The 12,854-nt window shown below is 53.8% G+C and overlaps 6 protein-coding genes across 6 annotated transcripts; 3 read left to right on the forward strand and 3 right to left on the reverse strand.

Moving 5' to 3' along the window:
- Nucleotides 1–686: 686 nt before the first annotated feature.
- On the forward strand, nucleotides 687–2,305 carry M409DRAFT_62994 (uncharacterized protein; the record flags this gene model as incomplete). Its single annotated transcript, XM_033815398.1, has 2 exons — nucleotides 687–880; nucleotides 1,099–2,305. The coding sequence occupies 2 exons, from the start codon at nucleotides 687–689 to the stop codon at nucleotides 2,303–2,305; spliced, it is 1,401 nt and encodes a 466-aa protein (XP_033673130.1).
- An 877-nt stretch (nucleotides 2,306–3,182) lies between these two features.
- M409DRAFT_62995 (uncharacterized protein) lies at nucleotides 3,183–6,506 on the forward strand (the record flags this gene model as incomplete). Its single annotated transcript, XM_033815399.1, has 4 exons — nucleotides 3,183–3,457; nucleotides 3,509–5,449; nucleotides 5,507–6,256; nucleotides 6,353–6,506. 4 exons carry the CDS (start codon nucleotides 3,183–3,185, stop codon nucleotides 6,504–6,506), a joined length of 3,120 nt encoding a protein of 1,039 aa, XP_033673131.1.
- Nucleotides 6,507–6,678: 172 nt separating this feature from the next.
- M409DRAFT_49967 (uncharacterized protein) lies at nucleotides 6,679–7,611 on the reverse strand (the record flags this gene model as incomplete). The annotated part of the gene is made up of 1 exon (XM_033811402.1): nucleotides 6,679–7,611. One exon carries the CDS (start codon nucleotides 7,609–7,611, stop codon nucleotides 6,679–6,681), a length of 933 nt encoding a protein of 310 aa, XP_033673132.1.
- A 336-nt stretch (nucleotides 7,612–7,947) lies between these two features.
- On the forward strand, nucleotides 7,948–8,427 carry M409DRAFT_49968 (uncharacterized protein; the record flags this gene model as incomplete). The annotated part of the gene is made up of 1 exon (XM_033811403.1): nucleotides 7,948–8,427. One exon carries the CDS (start codon nucleotides 7,948–7,950, stop codon nucleotides 8,425–8,427), a length of 480 nt encoding a protein of 159 aa, XP_033673133.1.
- Nucleotides 8,428–8,777: 350 nt separating this feature from the next.
- On the reverse strand, nucleotides 8,778–10,793 carry M409DRAFT_49969 (uncharacterized protein; the record flags this gene model as incomplete). Its single annotated transcript, XM_033811404.1, has 7 exons — nucleotides 8,778–9,049; nucleotides 9,103–9,112; nucleotides 9,163–9,605; nucleotides 9,660–9,969; nucleotides 10,019–10,128; nucleotides 10,176–10,538; nucleotides 10,589–10,793. The coding sequence occupies 7 exons, from the start codon at nucleotides 10,791–10,793 to the stop codon at nucleotides 8,778–8,780; spliced, it is 1,713 nt and encodes a 570-aa protein (XP_033673134.1).
- A 769-nt stretch (nucleotides 10,794–11,562) lies between these two features.
- M409DRAFT_17483 (uncharacterized protein) lies at nucleotides 11,563–12,035 on the reverse strand (the record flags this gene model as incomplete). Its single annotated transcript, XM_033804080.1, has 2 exons — nucleotides 11,563–11,793; nucleotides 11,847–12,035. The coding sequence occupies 2 exons, from the start codon at nucleotides 12,033–12,035 to the stop codon at nucleotides 11,563–11,565; spliced, it is 420 nt and encodes a 139-aa protein (XP_033673135.1).
- Between the last annotated feature and the right edge of the window lie 819 nt (nucleotides 12,036–12,854).

Raw genomic sequence — 12,854 nt, forward strand, 5'->3', positions numbered from 1 at the left:
CCGTCAATCAATCAATCCAGTGACAATGCTGCGGCTGCGTGCTCGTGCGTCGGCTGGTTTGGGGGTGTGCGGACGGGAGCTGTCAGATAGAGGCGATGCTTGCGTGAGGGGAACGCTGCGGAGCCGCAGCTGGCGTGCAGACGGGCGAATCACACGGCGTTGCTCGCCCTGCTTCGGCTGAGCAGCTGGAGAATTGCAGGCACTCGATGAGGCTGCGGTGATGCCGGTGGTGATGCTGTTCGCATTCCGGGACGCTCGTATGCAGGCAGGCGGGCGATGGGGCTGAAGGAGAGTGTACGACTTCGACACCACGCTGCCCGGCTACGTCTGCGTGTTTCGAGAGGCATGATGCCGGATAGATCCTTGCGATACGTCACTCGATCAAGCCGCATCGTCGAATCGGTACAGATCGAAAGCGCTCTTCGGCGCCTCCCATCCTTCTTCACCAACAAACGACCTCGCCATCTCGGCCATGCACACCCCTCTGCCCTCCAAACCTGCTCGTCGTGCGTGAGAGCTGCCGGCAAAAACAAATGCTGTGGCGTGCTGCTTCCCATCGCATTTGCCCCATCCGGTCAGGCACGTCGTCCAGACTTCTCAGAAGCTTGCTTTTCGTCGATCCATCGCCAACACACTCCCTGCCACGATTCAGCACTCCTGCTTGTGCTATTACCCTCTCCTGCAGCATGACCAGCAGGGCCAACAAGCGCAAAGCTCCTTCCACCGGCTCCACTAGTAAAGGAAGCTCGCCAGCGAAACGAGCGCGACCAGACGTGCCAGACTATCACCAGACTCCCTCGGTGAAGGATGCAGACGGGGAGATCCAATGGCCTGCTCCCAAAGCGCAAATCCAGCGCGCGAGGGAAATTATTCTCGAGAGGTATGTCATTGTAAAGCTTTCAATGTACTGTTGTAGATGTTTGCGGTGAAAATGAAGGTAGGTGATAGAAGGCAAACTTGAAAGTTATCTACGTCAGTCCTACCAGGTCCGCCTTTCAACATATCCACATCTCTAACGATATCGAATCTGTACAGTCTGTGAGGTCCGTCAAGTTGTGCCATCCTGCATCATTTTCCATACGCTGACTCCGTTCATAGCGCAAAGGCTGGCAAGCCAGTCGTGATCGTGCCTGATAAAGATGCCGATGGACTTTCAGCGGGCGCCATATTGAGACACACTCTCATCCTCTTGGGCCTACCGAAAGAATTGATCAGCGTACATCTCCTCACAAAAGGCAATACCGTACACAGTGAAGAGGAAAGGCAGTTGATCGCAAGCCAAGATCCTGCGTACATCTTCGTCGTTGACCACGGCAGCCGAGCATCGCCTCCTCTCATTGACGGCGACCACACTGCGCTGGTCATAGACCATCACCATGCTACACCCGATGACTCCCCCCAGGGAGCTGAACATGTCACGGCCTGCGAATCTCCACCAGTTGCGACGTCCTCTCTACTCACCTACGAGATATGTGAACCTTTACACCCTGATGTGGCCTCGACGTGCGACTGGCTCTGTATCGTTGGGACGCATGGTGACTTAGGGAACACTCTCAAATGGGAACCGCCATTTCCTGACATGAAAGCAACACTTAAGAAGTACACGAAGAAGACCTTGAACGACGTCGTTTCTCTAGTCAACGCACCTCGACGAACCGCCACCTACAATGTTAAGTCTGCTTGGGATGCGCTGTGTGAGACAGCCGAGCCTGCGAGCGTGTTGAAGAACTCTCGCCTCCTAGCTGCTCGAGCTGAGGTTAATGATGAGGTCGAAAGGTGCACACACGCGGCTCCCAAATTCTCTCCCGACGGCAAGATCGCAGTTTTCAGAATTCGCTCTGAAGCGCAAGTGCATCCTGTCATAGCGACTCGTTGGGCAGGGCATCTCCAGAGCAAAGCTTTGGAAATAATTCTTGTCGCCAACGAAGGGTATCTACCTGGAAAGGTGAACTTCTCCTGCCGAATTCCTCGATGCGCGAGGAGTAGGGATCCTCCCGTGGACATCATACAAAGCTTGAGGGCGTACGCGAGTCTGCCAGATCCGAGGAGTGAGGATAGATCCAGCTCACCTCAACCACAGGAGAAGGCACCTCTACTCGAGCGTCTAGGAGACGATTTCGCGAGGGGCCACGTGCAAGCATCTGGAGGCATCGTCGCCACCAACGAGTTCGAGGAGCTCATGCAACGCATGCAGATTGGTGTCAAGGCAGCGAAGAAAGAAAACGACAGTCCTACGAAACAGAAGACCAAGACGATAGATCCGGGGCAGAAGAACACATTGATGGGATACTTCAGCAAGAAGTGATATCTGTCAAACGAGCCCTGATCGATAATTGATTGTATTCCTACCATGGCGTGCTATTTGTAGTGCACTTTGCCGAGTTTAGTCTCGACGACGACAGACGAGTCTGTTCGCAAAGGCAGACAAAACGGTCTTCTCGCATCGATGTCTGCATCAAACGCAGGATCTTGCTTTGGCCCCAAGAACCCTAGATCCTGCGTTCGGTGACGTGGAACCAGGTAACGGTCATCATCACCAGCAGAATACCAGGATGTTGTTGTAACGAGGTTGATGGGGCCATTCTCTTGTTAATTGAATCTAACCCGAATCAAACGATTGAACGGCAGCTGAACACCCACTTCTTTTTCGGACACGGAAACAGCTTTTACCGCCATCCGCTCAACGTTCAATACAACTCCGTACCACTTTCAAGACTTTAAGAGATGCCTTGCACCAAGATCGAATTCCAATTGTTCATTACTGGTACTTGAAATAGCGGAGTACAGCCTCGACCGGCCGACTGGAGCTCCTTGTAGTAATCGCCCAGCTCCTTTTACACATATGCACGCATTTCCATCCTTCCTTGACTCAGCAGACATCACTCATTTAATTGGCTATACCGAATTTTGGCGACGAAGTCCCGCGGCTTCGGCCTATCGTTTGGTCGAGGGTGGAGTTTAAGCTTTCACTTAAAGTACCGTTCAGTCAACTTCACTGAGCGTTGGGTGCTCTGTTCCTGGAGTCGACAACATCAACCGTCGCCCTGGACAAAACCCCCATCAATGTCGCCTTGACAAGTTAACATTGCTCAGCGCTCGCAATGGCAGACAACGACAAAGGCCTCGACGCGGGCGAAAAGCCGCGCGAGGCCGAGCGATCCAACGGCACGACGAATGGCAACATGAAAAACAACAGCGAACCTACAGACAAGCCAGCCCAGGAATCGAAACCAGAGGTCAATAAGCCATCGAAGATCAAGGAATTATGGCAGAAAGCTGGCCTCGACGTGCCGACGGTCCTGATGATGTTCAAGGGCTCACTGCCTCCGACCATTGCGATTGCCATGTTCCAAGCCAGAGGTGTTCAGGAGGTTTACCAGACGCTTGGATATCTTGTCGCCATCACGTCGGTTCTGGGGATGTGTATCATGCCGAGGGGGATGTTCGTTCAGAATATGTGAGTGTCGAAAGGCTGGCATTTCACCGCGTCTCCTAACGGCAATTCTAGGTTCCTCAACACCATGGCCGCATGCCTTGCTGCCGCGACGAATCTGTTAGCACTCTACTGCGCAATTCAGGCTCGCCTTCATACTGAAGTTCCGGGTGCTCGGCCCAATGCGTACAACTCGTCAGCTTCCGCCGTGCTGGCTGTTTGGCTGGTGTTCCAAACATACTTGGTAAACTCATTGCGAGGAGCACTGCCCCAGATGCAGTTCCCCTGTATAATCTTCAGTATTTTGATGATCGTCAGTTTGACGTACGGTACGCAATTCGCTAGCATGAGTTACGCAACAAGCTTCATGCAGCGCCTGTTGGAAGCTTTTTTGACAGGATTCGCTCTGGCTACCGGGGTTAGCTTGTTCATCGTACCTTTGAGCTGTCGAAAGGTGGTATTCAAAGAGTGGGCGGGTTATCTCGGCCTCTTGGGTGGCATGCTCGCTACGCAGGCATCCTACTTGCGAGGCTTGGAGGATCTGGACCCGGAAGCCATCATCAAGAAACGAATGGAAGAGGAGCAAAACCCGAAGAAAACGCATAGCAAACCCCAAAAGCAACCTTTGATGCTCGAAACACCAGACGCCCTCAAGCTGAAAGGCATGCTGGAGAAACTCTACGCCCTACACACCAAACTGCCTGGAGACATCAACTTTGCCAAGCGGGAGGTTGCAGTTGGAAAGCTAGGAGCCAAGGATCTGTCGCAAATCTGGAGTCGAATGCGAATGATCATGATCCCGATATCTGGGCTGAACACTGTGATTGATGTGTTGATCCGGAGAGCGCAGAGCGGTGGATGGGGCAGGAGAGATTTATCCGAGCATGAAGTGAAGACTCGCAACAAGCAGATTGAGAATCTGCACGAACTCATGCGCGCGCTCCATGGGCCTTTTGCCTCGATGAGCGGCAGCATCAATGGTGCCTTCAAGCACATTCTCATCACGCTGGAGATTGAGAAGCCACCAAAGAAGAAGGCAGACGAAGAGCATCAAGGCGGTGCTGCTCAGCCGGGTACACCTGGTTTCGCCGAGCACTTCAAGACAGAGCTGGATGCGTTCTTTGATTCGAAAAAGCAGTCTTTGCTGGACTGGTGCAAGGCGCACGACATCGACCTTCCCCACGACTTCATGGACAACAGTTTCGTGAAAACGGACCCCATTGCCTTTGATCAGGAGCATTTGCAGGAGAGAACGCAGAGACAGCTGTTCTTTGCCCTATATGTGGAGTATCTCCTGTGGCGGGCGGGTCATGCTACTCTGGAGCTGGTACTGCATGTCGACAAGCGGAAAGCTGAAGGCGCTCTGAAGAAGACAAGACTTATTGTCCCTGGATTGAAGACCCTCCGCAAGTGGCTTCGGTCCATGTTCTGCAAAGAAGACCTCCAAGACGAAGACCAATACACACAGGACCTCGACCACGGAGGTGTGGACTCGCTCAATCTTGGTGATTCCTATGGCCAGAGGAAGGACCCCGAACATCTCCCTCCTCAGAACTTCGGCGAGAAGGTTGGCGAAGTCATACGGTTACTTCCTAGAGCTCTTAGAAGTGATGCCTCTGCCTTTGGATTCCGCGTCAGTCTGGCCACGATGTCGGTCGGTATCATCTGCTACCTCGAAGCCAGCCAGCAATGGTTCCTTACGAATCGTCTGCTGTGGGGTATGATCATGGTGCCCCTATCCATGACCAAGACCGCCGGGCAGAGCACTTGGAGTTTCGCGCTGCGAATATTGGGAACTTTTGTTGCGATGGTGGGAACGTACATCATCTGGTATATTGTCGATGGCAAGACGCCTGGAGTCATTGTGTTCCTCTGGCTGTGGATCTTCCTGGCGTTTTACGTCGTGCTGAAGTTTCAGAAGCTGGTTATTGTGGGCATTCTGTCTTTGGTCACTGCGATTTTGATCATTGGATATGAGCTGCAGGTTAAGGCACTTGGAAAGACAGTGTCTGAAAGGTTAGTACTGTTCTCAGGGACTTCAGACTTATGATAACTAACACTCTTTCTTCGCAGCAACGGCCAACCCGCCTACCCGACCTACCTGCTCGCACCCTACCGACTCGCCACAGTCTGCGGCGGTCTCTTCGTCGCCTACTTCTGGACCATCTTCCCCTACCCCGTCTCCGAAAGCACCCTCCTCCGCAAAGACATCGGCGGCACGCTCTACCTCCTCGCGAACCTCTACTCCGTCGTCCACGAAACCGTCAAATCCCGCGTCCAGAAAATCGACGGCGACTCCACCGTCAAAGGCACCCGCGGCTACCACCTCGAAAAAGCCCGCCTGCAAGTCTTCACCAAACTCGTCTCCCTCCTCACCACCCTGCAGCAAAACTCCGCCTTCTCCCGCATGCAGCTCCGCGTGGGAGGCCGCTTCCCCCGCGAGGAATACGACGGCCTGCTGGAATCCATCCGCCGCGTCCTGCAATACACCTCGCTCGTCTCCTACGCCAGCAACACCTTCTCCACGCACAGCGGCGGAGACTCCGAATGGGCGCACGATTTCCGCCTGCTGCTCGCCTCCGTCAAGGCCACCTCGCACCAGGTCACCTCCCTCCTCGCCCTGTTATCCAACAGCATGACGCACGCCCGCGCCCTGCCGCCGTATCTTGAGATCCCGAAACCGGCGAAATATATGAAGACGATGACGCGGATCGATAAGGATATTTTGAGCGTAAGGCATATGGCGGAGCCTGAGTATAGTGCTTTTGCGGTGATTACGATTTGTGCCATGTGTATTAATGAGGAGATTGAGAAGATTGCGAGGTATGTTGTCTTTGTCCTTCCTCCCGCTCTTACTCACCAGCGCCTCTTTCTCCCCTGTATCCTTCGACTGTGTGCTAACGATGTTTGTGATGGCAGGCATGTCAAAACGCTAGTTGGGGAGATTGATTTCTCGTTTCACGTTGTTAGCACGAGTGATGATGCGAGCGATGAGAGTTTGGTTGGTTCGATGATGGGAAAGGAGAAGGAGCTGGAGGAGGAGGATGCGATGGATGCTGCAAGGGGGCGCTGAGGTGGATGATGCTGCACTTAGCGAATGGGATGTTCTGCATTCAGGATCTTTAATGCGATTTATTCCGCGGCTGCGGATCTATCTATGATTGCCACAGAAGGCCATACAGGCATTCTCAGGGTTCAAAAGGGTATCTATCATCTAAACCCAATCTCCCACCAACCCCCCCCCATCAATCCATATCCTCCAAACTCGATTCCCCACCAGCACCCACCCCATAATCCTCCGGCACCAAAACCCCCACCAAACACGCCTCCAACATATTCTCCCAATTCACCCAAGGATGCACATCCATAAACAACTTCGTCCCATCCCTGCCGGCAGCCTTCATCAACTCCGCCTCCCCGCCAGGATGAAAAGGCAAATAAGGCGTGATATTGTAGACCTTGCCCTGCCAACTGCTCCACGCCGGTTTGCCCTTGCGGCCGGTCATGGTTTTGAGGTGGGAGGGCGTGACGCGTTGGAAGGTGGACACGCCGCTGAGGTTGCCGGTTTTGGTCAGGGCCGCCCAGTCCATGGGGGAGTGGCCTGGGGAGAGGAGGACTTTGCCGCGGGTGGAGGGGGTTTTGATGGTGGTGTTGGGGGAGAGGCTGCTGCTGACGCGCTGTTGGCTGTTGGGTGGGGGGCCGCGGTTGGGGAGGGGGCCGGTTGTGGGGATGCGGAGGGATGTGGTTGGGTTTGGTCGCAGGCTGGGGGTTGGGCGTGGTGGTGGTGGCATTAGGCCGGAGGTGCTCTTGGCGGTCGGTCTCGGTGGCGGAGGCATTGCTGAGGCGCGTTGGGCGCTGTTCGCCGCTGGGAATGATGGGACTGGCGGAGATGGAGGACTTGATGATTCGTCCTTCTTGGCTTCGTCGTCACTCAGGATGAAAGAGGGTACTTCGTCTGAAGGTTTGACTGGCTTTGCCTTCGGTGTAGTTTCGCCATCGGGTTCGTCCAGTTTGATCTCTGGACTACTCGGTTCTTCCCCTTTTCCCGAGACCTGGTCGGCGTCGCCATTCTGCTGCCCAGGCGCGAACCACGACGGAAGAAAGCCTCGAAGCATTTCAGGGTATTTGTACGCCAGAAATGCAAGGGACAGAAGCAGGATGGTGACGGCGAGAAACATGGCGTGGCGGTTCAGCGCGAGTCCAGCATTCTCAGCAGGCGCTGGAAGGTTTTTCTGCGACTACTCTCACGGGTTATTTGAAGGTTGTGTCCAACATTCATCTTCCAGACTGTCACATGCTGACTTTGATGGCCCGAAAGTGCGGATGTGAAGGGGGCGAGATGTGGTCAAAAAAGGAGCCGAATCTCCGAACTCAAATCGCACCACGACTTTGCACGACTTGACGTCACGAGGCTCGACGACTTGGGTGGACTTCACTCTGGAAGGATCATTGTCAACAAACAAGCAACAATATATGATCCAGGTTAAAACGACTTCTGGACAGAGTAATTCAAGATGATTCCCAGGGCTATAATCACAAGAAGCCTCCGGCGCGCAGCGCCCTCAAAACGAACCCTCAGATCCCTCACACGACACCAACAACCACAACCCCAACCACAACGACCCTACGCAACTCTAATAAACACCCCCATATCCCTCATCCGCCCCCACCAACAACCCACCGCCCTCTACTCCTCCAGCTCCAACAAATCCGCCGCCGACGAAAAAATCGAAGAAATCACCGAGCTCTACGCAACCGCGCAAGACGAATTCGAGATCGCCATGGAGGAGACCGAGAAGGTGTCTGTGTACGCCGAGGAGGACCGCAAGGCGGCGCGGGAGGAGCTGGAGAAGGTCAAGGAGGCTTTTCAGCAGGCGGTGAATGGGGAGGATCAGGCGTTGGCGGAGGAGGTGAAGAGGAGGGTTGGGCAGAGGATTAGGGAGTTGGAGCAGGGGGTTGCCGCGATGGAGGAGTTGGCGCAGAATCAGGATTAGATGAGTGGAAGTTCTGAGGGCGAGGCTTGGATGATGACTGTGGAAAAGGAAAGAACATAGTCGATCTCCTGTCATTACGACAGTGGACATAAAGAGCGCACTCGAAACGACCGTGCTCCTGGAGAGGCTTGTAGAGAGGCTTTCACCCCCCTCCCCGGGCGGGGGAGACCGTTGTGTGTTTTGGGGCCGCGGGGGGGGGGGGGGGCTCTTATGGAGGACAGATAACACGTCAAGACGACGTATTGTACAAAACGATGAATACCAAGATCGACGAAGCATCAGAAATTAATGCATTTGAAAGCAGCTGGAACTGTTTGTCCTCAGGTAATCTGTATATCCCCCCTGTGCATTTACTGACTCTCAGTCTCCTGGTGCTTAGCCCCCTTCTTCTCATCGAACACATCAACGGCATCGACAGTACTGCCGCTACGCACGACCTCCTCCAGACCGATCTCGCGGTTGATCTCACGCATACGTTCGGCGTCTGCGGCAGCGAATCCAATGGAGCCGAACAGTACGTCCATTTCTTCGAGGGATAGGCCTTTGGTTTCTGGGAAGAACCACCAAATGAAGAATGCTCCGCCGAATGTCAGTAGTCCGAAGAGGATGTACGTGCCGTAAGCTATCGTAGAGGTCAGTCCGTCAATTTTCCACCGGCGGCGAACATTCACTTACTCATTCCAGTCTATATTAAAGTCAGCCTTCCTTTCTTGCATTCGATAACAGGGCACGTACGAGCATGTCCGGGGTTACCTGCCCCACAATAAAGTTGTTCATCCAGTTAGATGAAGCTCCAAGGGCGATTCCATAAGGTCGTTGCGAAATTGGCCAAATTTCAGCAATAACAATCCAAGCGCACGGACCCCATGAGTACCCGAAGAACACCACGAACAACCAGACCATCGCTACGGCAGCCCAGCCGGCGGCAGAATGGGATGCCCATGAATCTTGGTTCTTGGCCACGATGACGGCGATAATGATGTGGCAGGTTGCCATGCCGATGGCCCCTGAGACGAGGATTGGCTTTCGTCCGAGCTTGTCGACGTAGGCTACTGCTGGGAATGTTGCAAGCCACATGGCAATACCCACGACACCAGTGGCAAGTAGAGAGGTTGTGTTCGATGATAACCCCAGGCCCTTGAAAATTTGAGGCGCGTAGTAAAGGATAGCGTTGATCCCTGCGATCAATTAGCTCTCTCGGTCAGGCATAACAGTGCAAGTGGTCAACTCACCGGTCCACTGCTGGAAGAACATGGTCACAGTAGCAAGAATGACACGACGGAACATTGGCATCGTCCTGAAAAGTGATCCAACAGCAATGAACTGCAGCTTGACGGTGCTCCAAGCAGACCCATCGGCCAAATCTGGGAAACGTTCGGCGGTCGAACGCTTCTCGAACAGCGACTGGGCCTTGATCTCCAGGTATTCCAACTCGACGAGTTCATGGTCTTGTGAGAGTCCGCGAAGACTTGCGAGCGTTTTCCTCGCCTCGGTCTCGCGGCCGTGGTGCTCGAGCCAGCGAGGGCTGAAGGGCATGAAGATCTGCCTGAAGGTCAGTATGACTTAAGGAATCGGTTTTCGTATCACCTACCATGCCCACCCCGAGGAGAACAGCTGGGGCCAGCTGCAGGGCAAGAGGCACCAACCAGGCAGCGTCGTGTTGGCCTTCACCCGTGCCTCCGATGTAATTGGTTCCATAGTCTGCAGCATGTCAGTACGAGACCCTCCACAAGGAGGGTTTGACCAACCGATCCAGAAACTGATCATGATACCAGTCGTAATAGCCAGCTGCTGAAGACCGACCAGAGCACCACGAACTTCAGGAGGAGCGACCTCGGCGTTGTACATGGGCACGATCATACTCAACGAACCAACGCCCATACCAGTGACGAATCGTCCACCAAGGATCGCGCTTGCACCGACACCAGTCACTGCAGTGCATTGCACGATGACACCAATGATGAAGACGCCGACGTTGACGAGGATGGCGTATTTGCGAGAGATGATCTCCGCGAGGAAACCGGAGTATAGTGTACCGATCCAGGCTCCAAGCTCCAGAATTGCCGTCAACCAGCCTTTCTTGCTCGAGTCGGAGACCCAGACTCCCATATCTATTGAACGTAAGCAAAGAGAAGTCTTCCACTGATCGAGGATCACTGACGGTTGTCGAACGAGGTCATGGTCAGGACTCCGGAGAAGACTCCTTGATTATAACCATAGAGCAAACCTCCCAAGCATGCAAAACACGCAATGCCAAATACTCTAGCATTTTTAACGAGAGCCGCTGGACCAGACGAGCCCTGGAGAGCCTGACGACGTTGCAAGGCCGCTTGGTCGAACTGCGAGGCACCTCCCACTGGAGCCATGATGAGGTTTGGAGATGGATGAAATGAGTTGACCAAGGAGAAGCAGCGTTCACAACGATGAATACAACAATGCAAGAGCTGAAGTCAAAGCAGGCGAGGGACACCCCTACATATCCCCCCAGCTTGGATACGCGCACGCCTCGCCCATGTGCAGGATTTACCCATGTTGGCGTGACATTCGCCATCCCTACCTTGCCATGTGCCTCGTGGTACCACGCCATTCAGCCAGCTCGCATGTGCCTCATCAGCTGTCGTATGGCCTTACCGGCTAAAGCCAAGACATATCGCTATTGGGATGGTCAGCGAAGCGAGATGCGGGCGAGGCGTACGTTGGCCGAGCTGCCATTCTCGAACAACACGTCGGATCCAGTGCGAAGCTCCTACATGTGAATCTGTGGGGATCTTGTCTTTTGCCTGAATTGTGGTGCAGGGATTCTCCAGACTAGACATGCACTTGTGTGCGGGTGTGGCGGGGGACCCACGTCCGTGGTGTGGGTGTATTTAGGCAGAATGGGAGATGCGGGTAACGGCACATGTAGAGGCGATGGTGTATTTGACTTGTTCTATCACATGTATTGAGACGCGTTGCGACATCTGAGGTTGGCTCCTATGCAACAGGCGGCAGAAGACAGCCCCAATCGTTTGGTCTCTGCTGTGATTGCGAGACTAGTCAGTGTTCTGGGAGTATATTTCCCTGTGATGTTCGCCCCACCGTCGCTCCCGTTACGACGAAGGCCATATCATCGAGAAGTAACATTGGACCCAACGTTCACTCCAGCTTGTTTTCAGGCCTTCCTGATGACGATGACAATAAGTAATACCCAGCCACAGCAAGGCCCAGGAAGAGGCCTACTTGACTTAGATCGTCTTGGTTGTAGATCTGACCATACAGTCCTCCACTGAAGCCAACAACAGCAATGAGTAGGCCAGTACGTCTGGTTTCAGCACGCCACAGGTAGGCGGCACCGAGCAGGTCGAACCCTCCAAGGACCATTTTCAGCTGTAGAAAAGATGAACATCCATGGCGACATGATCTTTTTCAAGAGCACCTACATTTTCAAACCCCAGGCCTAGGAACCAGAAAGCTTTGTGAGTGTTGTGCGTCATCTCATTGATATTCGCCGCGAGTCCTGGCGTCAAGCGGTTGGTGAAGTGTGCCTGTCCAGCCACCGTGTACAAGCCCGCAAGTACGAGCCCGATGCCGTTGCCGGCGATGTATGCAAGCTGTGAGGTGGAAGGCATGTCCGTGTATGTCTTTTGGCTAATAGCAATGATGGAAAGGGGTCAGACGGCAGCGACAACACGTCAAGTTCACACACAGCACCATTGTCAGCTCCAGCTGGATCTGAAGGAACCACACCTTACCGTTTCAGAGACTCGGTACGTAGTCCTGGAGGAGTGTCGTATCGATTGATTATCATGCGGTTCATGGCTAAAATAGATTCGAGGCTGTTGAGGGTCGATGGAAGAGCCAGATGCAGGTACTTGTTTGGAAGTTGTTCAGGCGCGACCCAAGCAGACGTTGACCAGAACCTGGAGGCTGGCGGCATGGCTATTTAGGCAGAATGCAAAATTCGGGTGCCGGCACATGTAGCGAGGTTCCTTGCTGGTGGCACCATTCCGCGGTATTGTCCAGCGGTAGGTACGGCGTCTTTGTATGCCTTTAGAGCTTTCGCTGCTAGGGTATAGGAACGGTGTACTTTGTGATGAGTGAACATGAAGTGTAGAGAGGAGGCTAAATCATTAAATCATTTGACGTGGCCATATTTGTTGGCAAGCGAATTGTGGCCAAAACTCGGCCAAGACGACATCCTTTTTCCAGCCACGAGCTTTAGGTCGCTCTCCTCTCTAATTGCCATGCCAAGGCCATTCATGGCGGTGTCACCTATGGGCATACCTTCTATTGCCGCAATGGCGGCTGAAATGCAGTGCAAGTGGATCCTGCCGAGATCGACCCCCCATCTTGGGGGACGACCTCCTCTTGTAGATCTGGCATTGCTTGACCGTCGGTAGGTTTGACGGCGAGAGACGTCACTCCACAGTGTGCTGGAGAAATTATAG

This window comes from Zasmidium cellare, assembly GCF_010093935.1.
Source record: "Zasmidium cellare ATCC 36951 unplaced genomic scaffold M409scaffold_3, whole genome shotgun sequence".
NCBI lineage: Eukaryota > Fungi > Ascomycota > Dothideomycetes > Mycosphaerellales > Mycosphaerellaceae > Zasmidium > Zasmidium cellare.